Source organism: Miniopterus natalensis, chromosome 3 (genome assembly GCF_054644295.1).
Source record: "Miniopterus natalensis isolate mMinNat1 chromosome 3, mMinNat1.hap1, whole genome shotgun sequence".
NCBI lineage: Eukaryota > Metazoa > Chordata > Mammalia > Chiroptera > Miniopteridae > Miniopterus > Miniopterus natalensis.
The window spans coordinates 75,373,450-75,390,549 of NC_142083.1; the positions used below are offsets into that span (position 1 = coordinate 75,373,450).

Here is a 17,100-nt window from a genome sequence, read left to right on the forward strand (position 1 = left end):
TCTGGGCCCTTGTCTCGCCACTGGACAATGAGGGGAGCAGGGGCTGGACTCAGAGACCTTACACGTCCTTTCCTACTCTGGAAATCTAGGTAATTACATATGTATACTGCCAAGATTTCAGCTACCCCCTTTCTGCTGATGTAGCCAGTGGCCAGAGCCACAGCAGCCACCCCCAGAGCTCAGTCTTGAGTCTGTCTCCAGCACTGGGTCAGGTCCCAAGGGCAAGCCCAGATGCTGGGCCAGCCAAACCCATGTGCAGATTAAGTCATGCAGATCTAAGTGGTTAAAGAGCCAGACCTCTGATTTCCAAGCCTCACAGCTGAGTCCCTGGACATTCCTCCTACTCCCAGACCCAAGCCTGGGTCCCCTGAACAGACCTGGCCGAGGACAGGATGGAACAGTCTGCTGGTACCTGCAAGCCCAGTCCTGCTGGTAGAGATTAATTGAAGGTGAAACAGTCCATTTGTACTGCAGGGTCCAGTCTGTTGACAGGCACAGAGGCCTGTCAGCTAATGAGATCATCACTCATCCTGGGGCTCAGAAGGGTGGGATACTCAGATGGGTAGTGGACTGGCCAGACCTGGGAAGAGGAAGCAGTGGACAACATATGTGTCTGAGGGGGAGACTGGGCCCTGCCCTGGTCTGAAGGAGAGACAAGTCTATGTTCTTTGGGAACTCAAAATCTGAGTGACCTTGTCATGTGTCTTAAACTCCGTGCCTCAGTTTCCTTGCCTGTAAAATGGAACTAATAACAGCACCCTCCCCAGAGGTTTGTTGTAAAGGACAAATACATGTGAAATGCCACCACAGCGCCTAGCGTGCAGTGAGTGTCTCATAAATGGTGCAGGTGATCGTTGTTATTTGTCAGTGGTGACTATTTTGAATAGGGTGGGTGTGAGGAGTTCCTAGACTTAGAGGGGAAGATGTCCAGGAGTCTCAGATCATGGGTCTGACATTCAGGAGGCTGAGGTGGGGCCTGGTTTGGGAATTGTCATACACAGCTGGAGACTGAGACTGAGACTGGAGATTGAACAAGGTTGTTGATCATGGAGGGAGGAGAGAGCAGAAGCAGGAGCTCAGGGCAGGGAATGGGTGTCATTACAAGGAGCTGGCTGAGGTGACATGGGCTACTTTCCTACTGCTGGCCTCAGCAAACTCCTTCCCTCCCCATCTCACTCCCAGCACCTCAGCCTCCAGCACCCATGGCACCAACCCAGGGGCCCCCTTTGCTCCTGAGGTTCAGGAGCCTGTCTCACCAGGGGACTGCACTCAGTCCCCTGGAGGCCTAGGTGAGCAGGGAAAGCCATTATACCTCCTGAGCCTCAGTTTTCTCATCTGTAAAATGAAGACAATACTCCTTACCTCACAGCATGGTAGTATCATTCATTCTCTGAATAACAAGCTTGTTATGGGGACAGACCCTAATTACACCCTCTCCCCGCACCCTAGCTTGGTGCTGGGGGAGCAAATAAACCAGAGAAAGTCTACTTGGCCTGGGAAGGTGAGGGAAGGCTTCACAACTGCAATGGTGTTTGAACTGGCCCTTTGACAGATGAGTTGGTCTTTGTAAGGAAGGGGAAGTACAGGTGGGGGGGCACCACAGGCTGAGGGCAAGGGCAGGCAGGGTGCAGGGCCCTGGGACTAAGAGGACCAGGGTGGAGTGGGATCATGATGGGGAGCTGCTTTCCTGTGAGGTGGGGGCTGGGAACACAGTGTGAGCCCTTCCAGAGAAAAAGCCCAGTATGGGAGAGAGGGTGGGGAGGGACATGCTTCCTGAGTTTCCTGGAAGAAAAAAATTCTTTGTAACTGTCAGAAACGTGGTGGAACTGACAAACACACATGAAATCACGTACTTAGGTTGTGAAACTAAGTCCGAGTCTTTGTAAAAATGAGTGTGCAACAATGGTTTGTCAGGATAGTTTGTCAGTCTGGGAAAGAAAATCCATCTCCACTGTGTCCAAGGAAGCTCTGTGTGTCTCACCCACCTCAATCTCTGGCACTGAAGCCAGGCTGTACTTGTGATACGGATGTGTTTCCTGGGACACTGGGGGAAGGGGCTCTCCTGTGGACCCCTCCCTTCCCTGTGGGGGCCCTTCTCCAAACCTCTGTGAGCCACTCCAGCCATGTGGCTACAACACACTGGAAGCCTTCCCCATGTTCCCTGCCAAGGAGGGCGGGGCTGGGGGGTAAGGGCCACAGGGTGAGGAGAAGATCCTCAGCTCTAAGGGTGGGTCAAGCTCTCATGTCACAGCTACTCAGCGAGTGGCCACTCTGGGCCCCAGCAAAGGACAAGAGAGAGATATAGGGGGAGAAGCAGTGATGCTTGTAATGTATCAAGATAAGTACTGGCATGGCAGACATGAAGAAACATTAACTAACTAGGGTGTGTGTGCGGAGGAGCGTAGCTGGGAGGCCTTCCTGGAGAAGAGATCTTGAAGCATAAGTAGGAGCTGGTGGGACAAAGGGAGGTAGGACGTCTTGGGAAGAGTGTGGCGCATGTGGGAAGAAAGCTTAATGAGGAAAGAGGGAAGAACATGGGCTTGTGCACGGCTGAGCACAGTGGATGGGAGGGGACAGAGGAGCTAGGGCTATACCCTGTAGGCAATAGGGAGCCAGAGAAGGCTGTTGAGCTGGAGAGGTCATGGTCAGATTTGCATTTTGGAAAGATCTCTTTTGCTAACCAGTGCCTTCACTTTTGCTGGCCCTTGCCCTTTAGAGAAAGGTGTGACCCTAACTTCACATTAACCCAGTCCACATTAATCAAGACACATAAAACTTGAAATGCATTAATACATAGACTCAATGAAATAAATGAAAACAATCAAGATGAACATGTGCTGACCAGCAAGTGGCAAAAGAGCCAGCCTAGGTTCATTCAAATCACTTACTATGTGCCCCAAAGTGACTAAACCTCTGTGCTGTTTCCTCATTTATAAAATTGTGTTAATATAAGTAACCCCATTAGCGTTGAAGGAATTAACCCTTTAGTTAAGAGTATTTACTAAGTTAAGGGTATGTCTAAGTATCCTCGTTGTATTACCATAAACAATGTCAACCAGTCTAAACCACCACAGGCATGCATGAACCAGTGAGCTCAGAACAGATTATGTAGATAATTTTCAATTCCAAATCAGTACAACTTGTGAAGATTAGTCTGCCAACAAGGTCACTTTTCACAGATACCAACCCAACATGGCCCAGTAGAGACCAGTATTCACGGGTAAGAAAATGCTGCAGGGTGAGACCTGGGAGGAAGGCACTGGGGCAGGCCGGCAGTGAGAGGGTTAGCTAAGTGAGCTTCATCTCTGCCTCCTGGGGACTCTCGGGAGGGCGGGAGATGCTGGCACTGCTGCTTGTTACCCAACCCTCCAGAAGATGCTGTGGGGGAGGGGGAGAGAGGGAGAAATGCTGAAAGCCTTCCTTTCAATTATTCAGCAGCCAGAGCTTCCTGCCGCCCTGGCTGGAGCCAGAGGAAGTCCTTGGCCAGAGTCCCCAGGCTGGGGCTGGCTGGGTTGAGGGAGTGCTGGTTCCAGGAGGGGCAGGCAGCCTGGCCTGTGGGGGTGCTGGCACTGCAGCCTGGGCCTGCACCACAGTGCTCTTGGTCCTCTCCTGCCTTCCCTATCCAGCCCTGTGCTGGGCCCAGCTGTCCCTGGGCAGGGCTTGGAGCTGTCCCCTGCCCTGCAGTCTCAGTCTGTGCTATGGAATGGAGGTACTGGGGCTGGCCAAGTTCCCAGAGCCGAAATGGGGTATCCAGAAGGGAAGGGAAGGAGAGCAAGCCCACTGACCACAGGAGAAAGGCCAGGCAGCTTAGCTGGCGCTTGGTTCCTGGTCATCCTGTCTAATCCCGGCTGTGTTTCAAACACACGGCGCTTTGATCCACCCAAGAACACACTGGTCCACTCTGGCCCCTCTGCCTGGAATGCTCTTACCCTTCCATTCAACCTACAAGATTCTGCTCAAGCATTACCTCCTTAGCAAAGCCTTCCATGACCTCCACTGGGAGACACCTCTATGGCCTGTCCTGGGCTACAGTGGTCTGCACTGGTCTCACGTAGGTGTTTTGCCTGTGCTGTGGGCCCCTCAGTAGGGATCAGACAGCTGAGGCTTCCTACCTCTGCTGTGCTCCTAAAGCCTCACCCTCTGGTTACCACTCTCAGCATTTAGGTAATTGTGACTGTTAGCTCCCTGGCCTAGTTAGGGGCTCTCCAAGGGCAGTGACTGGGTTCCCTCTGTCTTTGTGTCCCTGGTGCACAGCACAGAGCTTGGCACAAAGCAGCTATCTGTGAACGTTTCTTGAAACTCAGAATGTATTTGTACTGACAGTGAGCTCACTACTTGTTTTTTATTACTGCTATCTCCAGGGACCTCAGCGGGAAAGGTCCCTAGTTACCACTCTCAATATGCCTATACTTTGTGTGTTGACATTTGCAAGGGCCATATTGTCATATACTTTGTAAGCCCTGGAGTCCAGCTCCATCTTTTTTTGTTGTGGTTGTTAATCATCACCTGAGGATATTTTTCCATTGATTTTTAGAGAGAGTGGAAGGGAGGGAGGGAGAGAGACAGAAACATTGACATGAGACACATCAATTGGTTGCCTCTTGCTCGTGCCCCGACTGGCTTTGGGGACTGAACCTGCAACCTAGGTATGTGCCCTTGACTGGAAATCAAACCCGTAACCCTTTGGTGCATGGGCCGATGCTCTAACCACTGAACCACACCAGCCAGGGCCCAGATCTGTCTTTGAAGGGACAGGATTGACTTGCCTGGCATCCAAGCTCCTGCCCATCAGCCTAAAGCCCCTGTTCCTTTTCCTCTTGGCTCTGATTTGGGTTCCCAGAACAGAAGATCTAAGTGGCAGGTCCCAGGCACAAGGAAGCCTCATCTGTCTGTTCCCTACTGAGGGGACTACAGCACAGGCAATACACATACGTGAGACCAGTGCAGACCGCTGTAGCCCAGGACGGGCCATAGAGAGCCTCAGTCAGACTGGATACATCAACAGAGGATGTTGAGGAACCTGCAAACCACAGTAAACCAGTAATATAAATCAGTGGATAGAGCCGAACACGCAATACTGGTCATTGAAAATAATACAGACCAGTTCCACCCAGTAGATAGACCTGTATAGAGCAGTGCTGACACCAAATAAGCAAGTACTATTTTAGCCTCCCCTGCACTCTAGTGGAACAAAGGAATCCTGCCCCCACCCAGCCCACTCAGCTCCTATTCAGGCACCTCACTGGCCTTCAGGGAGCTGTAGCTGTTCAGCCAGGGAGCAGGTAGTTTCCTTGTGGCTGTCTGAGCTAGAATGGAGATTTGGGAAGGGAGCTTGAGAAAGGACCTTTGCTGGCATGGGCTCCTACCGAGGTGGTGATCTCTGTGTCGGGCTGCGTGGGGTGGGGGGGTCTAAGCCAGACGGCAATGGTGAAGTGTCCTAGGGAAAGCCACCTAACTCTGTGTCAGGACTCCATGCTCTCCAAGGACCCTCCCATACTGGCCTCTGGGGCTGACCCTGGAGTAAAACCAGAGGAGCCCACATGCTCTCAACAGCTTCCATCACCCCCTTTACTTCCTTCTCCCCGCCAGGATCCAACCCTCCCAGGCTCACACCTGGGAGCGGGGCTGAGGAAAGGTAAGATGAGCTAGAAGCTTTATAATCAGATCTCTTTTCCTTTTCAAGCCTCAGTTTCCCCATCCAGAATACGTGTCAGAAGCTGGGCTCTGAATCTCTGGCAGTCCAAGATGGAAAATAATAAAAGTTGGGTGGTGATGATCCTCCCAGGAGCTATCAGCAGGAAGGGTGTGCTGGGACAGACAGATAAGCACCTTCTACCCACTGGGGCGGGTGACAGGAGAAGCCAGGGACAGCTGCCTCCACTGCCCACACTGTCTCATTATGGAAAATTCCCTCTATTGACTCAGCTCTAATCAGGCAGGCTGCCCTGGGCATCCCCTCCAGGTTCCTGCTGGGCCCGGTGAGATCAAAGAGAGCTGGGCTGGGGGCTGGAGCCTCAGCTGCCATTCTCATCGATCCAGATGCGCCTCTTGTTGCTAGGCAACAGCCTCCAGTCTCTCCTGGTCCTTCTTCCTCCAGGGGCTGCAGGATAGGGCACTTAAGGGGGGGGGGAGAGACCCCACATTCATTCTCCAGGTTTTCTCATACCAAGCTAGAGATCTCTGTCACCAAGCAGGGAGCCCCTACATCTCCCCAGGAAGTGCCCCCAACCTGGGAGCTTGACCCTCTCACTAAAAGAGACCCCTGTCTCCCCTCACATGTGTATTCATCACCAGAATATCCAAAATCCACACCTCCTCTGCTCCATGGAAGCACTCTCTCAGGAATACAGGCCAGGGGTTCATCAGAGACGGGAGGGGGCCCCTAGGGGGTCAGTGACCAAGTCAAGACCAGACTGCAGGCTACCAGCTTCCAGTTCAGTGTTGGACTTAGATGTGAGAGCCATTTAATCTTGAGAGAGTGTCTCTGAAGACAAATTCACACTCTCGGTTTTGAGTGGGTTGGCTTTTTTTTCTCTCTCTTTCCAAAACGTAGGATGCATTTCATAGTAGTTTTTTTCTTTTTTGTTTCAAGTGCTATAATTTAACACTGTAAGTTGTGCTTTAAAACAGGCATAAAAATGTACTGTGGATTTTGGGGGCTGTAATTGACTAAATAATGGAAATCTGATCATTTTATCACAGTTTAATATTTTGCATATTTTATCTACCTGATGCTGCTCAGCATCCGCCTCCCCCTTTTTAAACTTCATTGCAGCAGTTGTTATGGGGTGACCTACTTATCTCATGGCTTATTTCGGGTTTTAATGTCTCTCCCCCTCCAAGGTCTTTACAGCCCTTGGAGACTGAAAGTATCTGGCTCTTCCCTCTGGTCCCTCATCAAAGCTACGTTTTTAATGCAACTCAGGAAGAGGAAGGGGTGATGCGCTTCCTAAAGTGTGAAGAGCCAGAACTCAGCAGCCTGGCCCTAGGAACCACTGAGAGGTGCACAGTCCCTGGGGCAGCAGTCCTGGTGTCCTTGGTCTTGCCACTGCCTGCCACCTGCTCCCCCCAGCTCCACAGCACAGTGACAGCTCCTCCCTGACTCCCCTGCCCAACCCCAGTCACACACTTCAGCTCTGAAAGGCATGGCTTTCCAGGGTCCTTGACAAATGGTGGCCAATTAATGTCAATTAATCTGATTAGCTTAAATAGTTAATTAAGCAGTTAATTAAAAACATCATTGACAATAACCTACGGTTCCTGAGGGATTGTGGGTGGGAGGAATGAGTGATGGGGAAGGGGGTCCTTCCTTGCTCTGGGAAGGGGCAAGCCCTTCAAGGTCAGATTGAGAGTGAGGGCCGCTTCTGCAGCTGTGGTTCCTCCCAGTCTCCACTTTGCTCTGCCATCGGCCCATAGAATTGTCATCAGGTTGTCTAACCCTACCCCAGCCATAAGCTTGCTCCCAGCCCCTGGCCAGTGTTGAGAGGGTCTGAATTCTATGGGAGAGCCTGAACTTTAGCAGAGCAAAGGAGGGGAAAAGGCCGTTCTGGGAAACTCATCCTAAAATCCCAGAGAGGAGTCCTGGCCTTCATTGCCAACACTCCAACCCAGACCACACACCTCAGAGCTTACAACCCCATTAAGACCAGGGACGTCCCCAAGCTGCAGAGGAGCCCTGGAGGGGAACTGTCATCCTTAAGCCCATCTTACAGATGGGGAAACTCAGCACCTCCCATGTGCCATGCCCTGTGCTTGCACTGGGGACCTGCAACCATGAATAACACAGGGTCCCTGCCCTCAGAGAACTCCTAGTCTGGGGCATCATAGGACAGTGCAGCCTCTGTGGTCCTACCACATCTTAGCTGGCTGATGCTGGTTGGTAAGCCTCAGTATCCACGGCTGTGACCTGGCTCCTTCATAGGATGTTGTGAGGACTAAATGAATTAGTACACGAGGCCCCTAGAGCAGTGGCTGGCATGTGGGAGATGCTAGGTGAGTGTTCGTGATGATTACTGAGGGAGATGGAAGGGCAAACAACCAGCCAGGATAGAGTATAAACGGGACCAGGAAGAAGCAGCACCAGGCATATGGGGGCATGCAGAGGGGAGGGCCTGGAACAAGCATTGCACAGAAGACATGTGAGCAGAGTCTGAAGGTCAAGGAGGTAGAAAAAGAAGAAGGAAATCCAGCTAAAGGGAACAGCAGATACAAAGCAATGAGGCACCAGCTCTCAACTCTAGATGTACAGTCACCTGGGAGCTTTAAAAATGCAGAAACCCAGGCCCCACACTCAGACTCTGAATGCCTGGGCCCCAGGAATCTGCTTTTCACAGAATGCTCTGGAAATGCTGAGGCAGGTACTCTGCATCTAGAGATCATGGCTGCTGCGGTTCTGGATGTCTCAAGTCGGGAGGAGCAGAGCTGCAGTAGAAGAGGCCCCAGGCCATGTGACCTATGTCCTAAAAGCACACCACAGGCCCCCCTTCTCTCCATCTGTCCAAATCATGCTCGCCCTTCAGGGGTGACCTTCCTGAAACAGCTCTGGCTATGTGCTTACCTGCTGGAAAAGTCCCTTGGTTTCTCTGCTGCCTGCAGGAGAAAGGTTAGACTCCCTCACCTAACACTAAGGACCCTCATGAGGCCTCTCTCCAGCTTGGTCATTTGCCCCTCAGGCTTGGGCCCTGATTCTCCAGCCACACTATTCCCCAAGTGCCTGATGCTCTTTCCTCCTCCATAGTTCTGCTCATGCTGTTCCCTCTGCCCCAAAGGCTCTTCCCCTTTTTCTCCCCCTGACAAACCTGTACTCATCTGTAAATACTGGCTACAGAGTCACCCAGGCAGGCGACCCTCCCATCACCACAAATGCTCTGCAGCCCTGGGGATGCTCCCACATATCCCATATTCCATCCCCAAACATCTACCAGCTTATGGGCCTTGCCTCCCACTAGACTGAGGGTGGCTCCTCCCTTTCTCCAGTGCCTTCCACAGGGTTTGGGGATGACAATGATAATTGAGCTTTTCAGTTCAGAGGACCTGCTGAGAAAATGTCTGATGAATGAATGAATAAATTAATGAACGAATAACCATTGGGTGCTTTCTGATGTATGAGAAGCAAGGGACAGAAGAAGAGAGAAATTGGGAGGCAGAGAAGAGAGGTGTTCTGGGGACAATAATGGGTGGGTCACAAGGATGAAGAAGCATGTGTCAGACCATGCCAAACAAGGAGGGGACTCAGCACTGCCCAGAGGCAGGGTCTACTGAGTGTCCTAACTTCCTTACAATCCCAGAAGTCCCCTCTGGCATCCTATTTGGAGAAGGGGTGGCTGAGCTCCTCTGCCAGCCCTGAAGCTTACCCACCCCAGCCTGGGGTTCTCTGTCTGGCACTGAGGTCTATGCCAGCAGCTGGGAAGGGCATGCAGGACAGACTGCCCCACTTCTCATCCTGTCCCTGCCCCATGGGTCTTCCTTTCTCCCAGAGTGAACCTAGCCTGGAGCACGTGCACATACACCCCTGTCAAATCTCCTAGAGGTGTCTCCGGTACCTGTCCCTTCTCCTACTGTGCCGTCACCTTCTCCCCGGCCTCTCGCCCTTGGTCTCTTTCTCCCCATCCTCCACTAAATGAGGTCAGAGTGGGGTTCCTACAGTGCACATTTGACTGTTTCATGACACTTCTCCAAAGCCTTCCATGACTCCCATTGATTTCTAAATAAATTCCCAGCTCTTACAGTGGTTTTTAAGGTCCTCACAGACCTGGTCCAGCCTATCACCCCCCCCCCCCCCCGGCTGCCCTCTCTTCCCAGGAATGCCCTCTGGGCTATGGCTACATTAGATCATTCACTGTCCCCTTAGTTCACCAGGACTTTTGTGCTATTGTTGCCCACGCTGTTCTCTGCCTGCTCTGTCTGGTACCTTCCCTGTCATTCTCCAACGCCCAACTTCAATGTCCCTCCCCCAGAAGCCTCCTTTGGCTGCCACATCCTGTGGACATCTTAGTCCCAGCAGAATCTCAATAGGTCATCACTGTCAGTTCCCTCATGCCTCTCTTTCCCACTAGTCTGGGAGCTCCTCAAGGTCAGGGTGTCCTCAGTGTTTCTACTGTGCCCAGAAAATAGGGGGCACTGACAGATGTTGACTGTGGTCACACACTCATATGACCACTGTCCCTGGGGAGTGCACTGGGTATTTTCCTTCCTCGGGGGCTTTCACACGCCTTACCTGAGTCACTTCTCATGGCGCATGTGGAGGAAGGTATCATTATACTCATTTTACCGGCCAGAAAAAAGACCTGATTGTGGAGGTTGGGGCCCAGATGAGATTCGAGCCCAGAAGATTGGCCGTTCCCAGTTCTGAGCTCTTTCTTCTGAGATCTTATTGGATCCAGGCTCTCATCCTCTCCAGGGGATGTGTGACTCTCTCATGCTCCCCCTCCTCAGAAGCCTTGACCCTGCCCACCTTGGTGCTGGCAACAGGCAGACTGAGGAAGCAGGCCTAACTCAGTCCCTGGCTGACACTGTCACAGCCCCATAGCCATCCTCTCCAAGCGTCACCACAGCCAGCAGACCCTGAAGGTGTGCCCCACTCAGGAGGGAAAAGGAGGGGCAAGGTTCTCCCTGCAGCCGTCAGCGGCTCCCTGGGAATCAAATCCACTCATGCCCAGCCTTCATATGGCCATTAAAAGAAAGCTTTTTGAAGAGTCTTTAAAGACATCAGAAAATTCTTATGATAGAGTGAAAAAAGAGCATGCCAGTTTCCCCCCAACAGCATGTTCCCAGTTATTTAACTCTGTATCCATGAACACATGGACAAAATCCTGGAAGGGAATCCTCGCCCTGCTTTGTTCACAGTGGCTATCTTTGGGTGGTATGTATCTTTGATGATTCCTGTTTTCTCTTTGGTTTCTCTATTTCCCAAGTTTTGTACAAGAAAGATGTGTCATTTTTCAAATCAAAAGACTTCAATGAAACTTTTACCTGTCTCCATCCTGAGGAGTTCTGGGGAATTGTGCAGGGGGTGTGGCTCATTATGGGGAGAGGTCTCAGAGCCACAGGCCTTACTCAGAGCTAGACATTGGAATGCCAAGAGCTCCCAGTGCAGTAAGCTGCCTGTACTCCAAGGTCCTGTTCACTGGGCCCAGGCTTCCTCATGGCCCTCACAGGCCTTAAGAGATGCTAAGGGAGCTGTGGCACTGCCCGCCAGCTCCAGCTGGCAGAGCAGCTTCTGCAGTGGGCAGCAGGCCAGGGCGGGGGTGGCAGAAGGCTGAGGCCAGGCTGATTGCCCAGGAAGCGGGTGTTGCAGACAGAAGGGCAGGAAGGGCCGGCTGGCTTTTGACAGCAGGGTGGAAACCCCTAGGGGTTGGGGGCTGCTCTGGAGCCAAGGCCCACATGGCTGCTGAGGCCTTTCTCCCAGGTCAAAAGTCAGCCTGGGTAACCTGGAACTGGCACACCTGCTCAGGCTTCCTGAGAGCCCCATTCTGGATGACACAGAATCGACAGGACTTGGCGTTGGGGGATGGAACTATTGCCCTCCTGGGCTCATGACCCAGAGGAAGGTGAAGAGGCAGAAACCCAGAGGTGTCAGCAGGCACTAAGCCACCATGAAGATCTAGGCTGGGTCATGCTGGGGTCTCTAATGAGCCCCTCGCTGTCATAGGCCCCTCTGCTCCTCTGGGCCTCTGTCCCTCTCGCTGATCTCTCTGTTCCTTCATTGAGCACCTCCCACTCCCTTCCTCTCTGAACCCATTCTCACTGAGTGCCCTCTCTCTGATCCTTTCTTTCTTCATTAAACCCTTCCCTTCTCTGAGCTCCCCACCCTTTCACTGAGACCAGATGTTGGAACTAAGAAGGAACTTCTCCATTTCTTGTCTGGCTGCCCCTCCCTACGGGGCCTGGACTCGTTGCCATACCGACTCACCCCCTCTGCAGGGCCCTGCATCCTTTCTTTAGAGCATCAGCTGCAAAATCCCTGACTGTCCCCAAGACTCCCTGAATAAACCTCAACCACCGCACCTGGGCAAGGGGCCTGTGCATGTGTGCCTTGGAGCCTCCTGGACTCTGGAAAAAAACTCTGGGAAGTTTGTGCAGGGCATCTTCAATGTCCCTGCACGTCCTGGGTCAAAAGGGCTTCAACTTAAGGTCTTACAAGAAGCCAGTGTCAGAGATGGGCCCAGAAAGAAAGTCTTTGGACCCCTGTCCCAGATCCCTTCAGTCACCTCCACCACATACCACCCTCCAACTCCCACTGACCCATGGTGCCCTGGTTGACAACCCACCCCCCCCAGGAGAACCTGGGGAATTGATGACAGAGTGGTGTTGTGGGAGCCACACTGGGTGCCTGAGGCGGTGGGCTGGGGTTGCTCCAAGACTTTGCTCCGTGACCTTGGGAAAGTCACATCGCTTCCAGGTCTTGTTTTGCTCCTCTGTGAAAAGGACCAAGTTATGTGAGTGTGAAATGAGATAATGTATGTGAAGTGATAGGTCTATGGCAGGAGCTTAGAATGTGTATAGGAGTTAAAAAAGAGGGTGCGCTCCCCCATCTCCTCAGCAGAGCTCCCCGCTGGCTACTGGGACAGGAGGAGCAATGATTCTGTCCCTGGAGGCAGTAAGAAGTGGTCAGAGGAAGGGAAAAGTCAGTAGGGGAGACATAGGCCAGCAATGGGGCAGCTGCTCGTGACCAAGGCCCCATCTCAGGGGCTGAGGACTAACCACTTCAGAAAGGAGCTGGCAGTCACCACCTCTCCAAGGTCAGCAAGAGGCTGTCACGCCAAGGAGGGAAGAAGTGGGTGCAGCAGTGAGCAGATGGGCCTGTCAGATTCAGACTCCCCCTTTGGCAGGCATGCCAGTGCCGGGGGTGGGTTGAGGTGGGGGCACCCAGCTGGCCAGTTCAAAGCACTTTCCACCTCCAAATATCCCAGCGACCTTGAGGGAGTCAACTCCTTCCTGCACTGCACACCTTCACCCATATGTCTCAGGCTTCCCACCTGGAAAGCTGGCAGCATGAATCAAGAAACTGACATTTAACTGGGCTTTGCTATCAAGGGACTGGGACAGGCTATCAGCTCCACTTCTGCCCTAGGGAAGATAGCTTGTGTGGGTGGCTTCATGACCTTGGGAAAGTCACTCGAGCCTCATGTCTCAGCTGTGAAATAGGGACAGTGATGGATGCCTTGTGAAGTTTTTGTGAGGATTGACTGAGCCAACTGTAGCATTGTGGCTAGCATAGGGCCTGGTATTAGGCCCTCAACCAGTGCCCACCTCCTCTGGGAAAAGAAAGATGTGCTTTAGACAATGCTGAAAACTTTTCCACCTTTATCCAGCTTCTTAAGAAATTCTTACTTGCATTCAATTTACTAACATTTGCCCAGTATTTTACAGCTTTAAATAGTTTCCCATCCATTACCTGGATTATTTCTTTGAACAGCAAATTACATACTATTAACACTATATTTGTTTCACAAATCGGGAAACATGCTCAGAAAAGTAAAGTGGTTTTCTGAAGTCACATAACTTAGATTTGAACCCATGTTTCTCAGACATCAGAATCCATGACTCCAAACCCATCCACCCCCACTGATTAAAATCCAATCAAGTCTTTATTCACACTTCAAGAATTCTTCCCCCACCCCTCAGAGGAGAGTGGGATGGGGTATGAAATTAAGGAACCAAGAAGCTGGTGTTATGTGGGAGCAATTTCCTAGCCAACTTGGTCCTATTTTCGGCTAGGGAAGAATCTAGCTTATGCTGGGAATATGACCTTAAGATTCCCCTTGACAGAGAAACTCTCAAGCCCCTGTCCTGCTTTCCATCAAAGTGTCTGCCTTTTCTCTTGACTCAGGACAAAAGACCAGCACAGGCCCCCTGTTGCCAGAAGTGGGTGAGTGAATGAGGTCTCAGGGGAGGGAGAAGTTATGGTTAGGACAGAGCACAGGCATTGGAGTACCAGGCAAAAAACTGGCTGCCCTTCTCTTGCTCTCCCCCAAATCCATCCCCACAATGAACCTGCTGCCAGGAGCAGGAACTGCAGGAGCTTCAACACTGTCCAGGCAGGAGCCCTGGGAGAGAGGGGAGGAGGCAGAGGTTGCGTCTCTTCTCTCATCTCTCCTTTTTATCAGGAATTTGTTCTGGGTTTAGGTCCACTCTGATCTCCAGAAACTCTCCCCAGACACCCAGAGAGCCCATAGAGAAACCCCCTAAACTCTCAGTGGCTATTTTCACTTCAGTGTCCTCCATCCTCTTCCCAGTGTGAGAGTAAATGCCATCCTGTGTGAGACCCAGTTCTCATTGCCAGTCCTGCCTTCCCAGGGGCATATGGGCAGGTGAGAAAGGGGCCAGACTGTCCCTTGTGCTGCCACTTCCTGTTGGACAGAAGCCCAGCATTCGGGTGGGGGCCTGCTCCCTCCACCCCTCCCAGTGACCAGCATCTCCACAGGGTCCCTGCATCGGTCTCTCCCTTCCCTAGGGAGCAGGTCCTTCTCCTCAGTTGGGGGGAGGGCACTTGGACTGCAGCTGGAGGGCTCTCCAGCATTCTAATGGGGCAGGCCATGGTCATTTATGCCCAGAGGAGTCCTGTCCATGACCCCGCAGGGTTCTCACTTTCTCCATTCCTCTCTGTGACATGAACGACGTTCCTCATCTCTGTTCTCCAGGTGCCTCGCATCCCCGACCAAACACTCTAGCAGTCCCCCAACCACCCTCTGCTAGGGGCCTGCAGACTCCGAGCCCCCCGGCCCAGCTAGGGAGGCCCGAGGTTCAACCCAGCCCCAGCCCCTCTGGGAAATGCCCCCGCCCCACCAAGGGCTCTCACCTCCCTGCTGGCCGCCGCGCTCCGCCGGGCACTCAAGCCAGGGCCTCAGGCCCCGCTTGTCTGGACCGCCTCCCGGCCGCTTCTTCGGGTCGGCAGGGCAGCTCCGCGGGCCCCCACGGCCCCGCGCCCTCGGTCTCCTCGCGGGCGCCGCCGCCGCCGCCGCCGCCGCCGCCTGCTGAAATGCTGGACAGCGCACTACCATGAAGGCGGCCTCCCTGCCCGCCGGCCGGCCAGAGCGGCCTGGCGCCCACAGCGCCCTCTGTAGGTGCGGAGGCCACTCCCTACCCACACCCCGCGAAGCGGAGGGGAGAAATGGGGCGTTGGGAGACTCTCCACGCAGGGACGTGGGTTCCATTTCCTGAGGAGTGGGGCGGGGCATGCCAGACCGGAGTAAGGGGGTTTATTAATTTGGCACTGGGAGTGGAATTCGGGATGCTGAGTCCTGGCCGGGGCACTGTGCAGCAGATGTCTAAGAGGGCCCGAGGATCCAGCTGGGAGAAACCTCCAGAATACTCCTTTCATCATGCATCCTGGTGGCCGGACAGAGGCCAGGTCGGGTGGTAGTGGGAGACATCTCAATGGATGAGAGGAATTTTGAGAATGGAGTCGCTGGATCTTCAATGGTGCTCGCTCAGTTGGGCGTCTGGAATCCTGAGTCCTCAGTTCAAGTAGCTCTTTGGTTACTTTTTCTGACTTTGGATGATCTGTCCCTCCTGTGGCTCCCATCTCCCTTTCCTGAGTGAACAGTGAGCCGGCTGAGTATAGGAAATTCAGGGGCGGGCTCCCCAAGGGGTGTTGGAACCCAGAGACCTTTCCTTAATGGAAGCCAGGAAGGTGAAAGCCTTTTTTGGAGCCCACCAGTGGTGTCCCAGTGGAAGCTTCCTGACTCAGCAAGTAGGGCTGGAAGTCCCTGAGCAGGCATGAGCAGGGCTGGGACTAGGGGTAGGCAAGTGAAGCAGATTTTAAGAAGGCATTTGTATGACATTAAGGGTCATCCCTGGGTCAAGTGTATGTTTGTTGTGAGTCTGTGTGGGTTTATGAGCATGTGTGCCCATCTGTATGTATGTATGACTGTGTGTGTTTCTCTGTCGGTGTCTGGAGTCTGTGTGTGCCCTCTCCTTTCCCCTCTCCTTTCCCCCAAGTTTCTTCACCCTCCCATGCCAACCCTCACGTGTCTTCAGTGTGTGTGTGTGTGTGTGTGTGTGTGTGTGTGTGTGTGGTTGGAATGCTGATACTGTAGGCCCAGCCCACTCTGCAGAACAAAGATTGGGATGTGGGAGAGGGGTGGGCTACAGCTGCTACTGCTTACCACAGCCCCATAGCCCCAGGGGCGAGTCCTCTGCTCATCTCCTGCCTTCTGGCTGCATGAATATTTCATCTGCTGGGCCTTCCTCGGGCTGGCCTAGCACCAGTGTGCTTGTTCTGCTGTCTGGGAGGGGCTTCCCTTTTTGCCTGGCTGATCAGGGAGTCAGCAGATCAGGGCTGGGGGAGAGCCCCTGGAGGGCCTGCAGGCCGCTCCTTGCCTGGGGAGCTGTGACTGGGTGTGTGGAGGGTGTGGGGGAGGCCAGAGGAGGTGCAGGGAGGGTATTCTCTCAGAGTGAAGCCCTTTCCTTAAATGAAGGCAAGTAGGCTTTAAACCTCACCACACTGATTTGGTTTCTGACCAGCCCTGGCCCCAACTCTGGGACTAGTGCCCAGGAATACTTTCCCCAGTTGGGCACACCTCCTCCTGATCTCCCCCTCGCTTGCCTCTTAAAGCCTCTGTCCCTCCTAGCTTTACAGTGTGAGCTACTTCAGGGGAGAAGGGGAGCGGCCCCTGCAAGCTGGCTGGAAGCAAGCTTTTCCACCTTCCTTGGGCCATTTATTCTACCACACCCAGTAGCACTCTCGCCCCTTGCACTCCCTTGCCCTGGCTCAGAGGAATAAACTTCTATCTTGGTTTCCCTATCAGCCTGCTAATTTTCTAAAAAGGGCTCCTTCCCTTGTGTTACTTATTTCAATGAATGGTATCACCATCTGTGCTGGCTTTTCTCTGTTTGCCTCTCTGGGTCTCTTCCCCACCCATCTCTGTCCTGCTCTGGGCCTTGGGAAGCTGACCTCTGCAGACAGGTTACTCAGGTCCCCTTGCTCTTTATTTTTATTTTATTTTTAAATTTTTATTGATTTCAGAGAGAGGAAGGGAGAGGGAGAGAGAGAAACATCAATGATGAGAGAGAGTCATTGATTGGCTGCCTCCTGCATGACCCCACTGGAGATCAAGCCCGCAACCTGGCCATGTGCCCTGACCAGGAATCGAACCG

At 53.0% G+C, this 17,100-nt stretch overlaps 1 protein-coding gene across 1 annotated transcript in view; it reads right to left on the reverse strand.

Moving 5' to 3' along the window:
• Positions 1-15,002, reverse strand: part of SRRM3 (serine/arginine repetitive matrix 3) — a 52,446-nt gene extending 37,444 nt beyond the window's left edge. The window contains exon 1 of the mRNA XM_087815098.1: positions 14,801-15,002. Coding sequence (XP_087671224.1) covers positions 14,801-15,002 — 202 coding nt within the window. The remainder of the gene's footprint in view (positions 1-14,800) is intronic.
• Between the last annotated feature and the right edge of the window lie 2,098 nt (positions 15,003-17,100).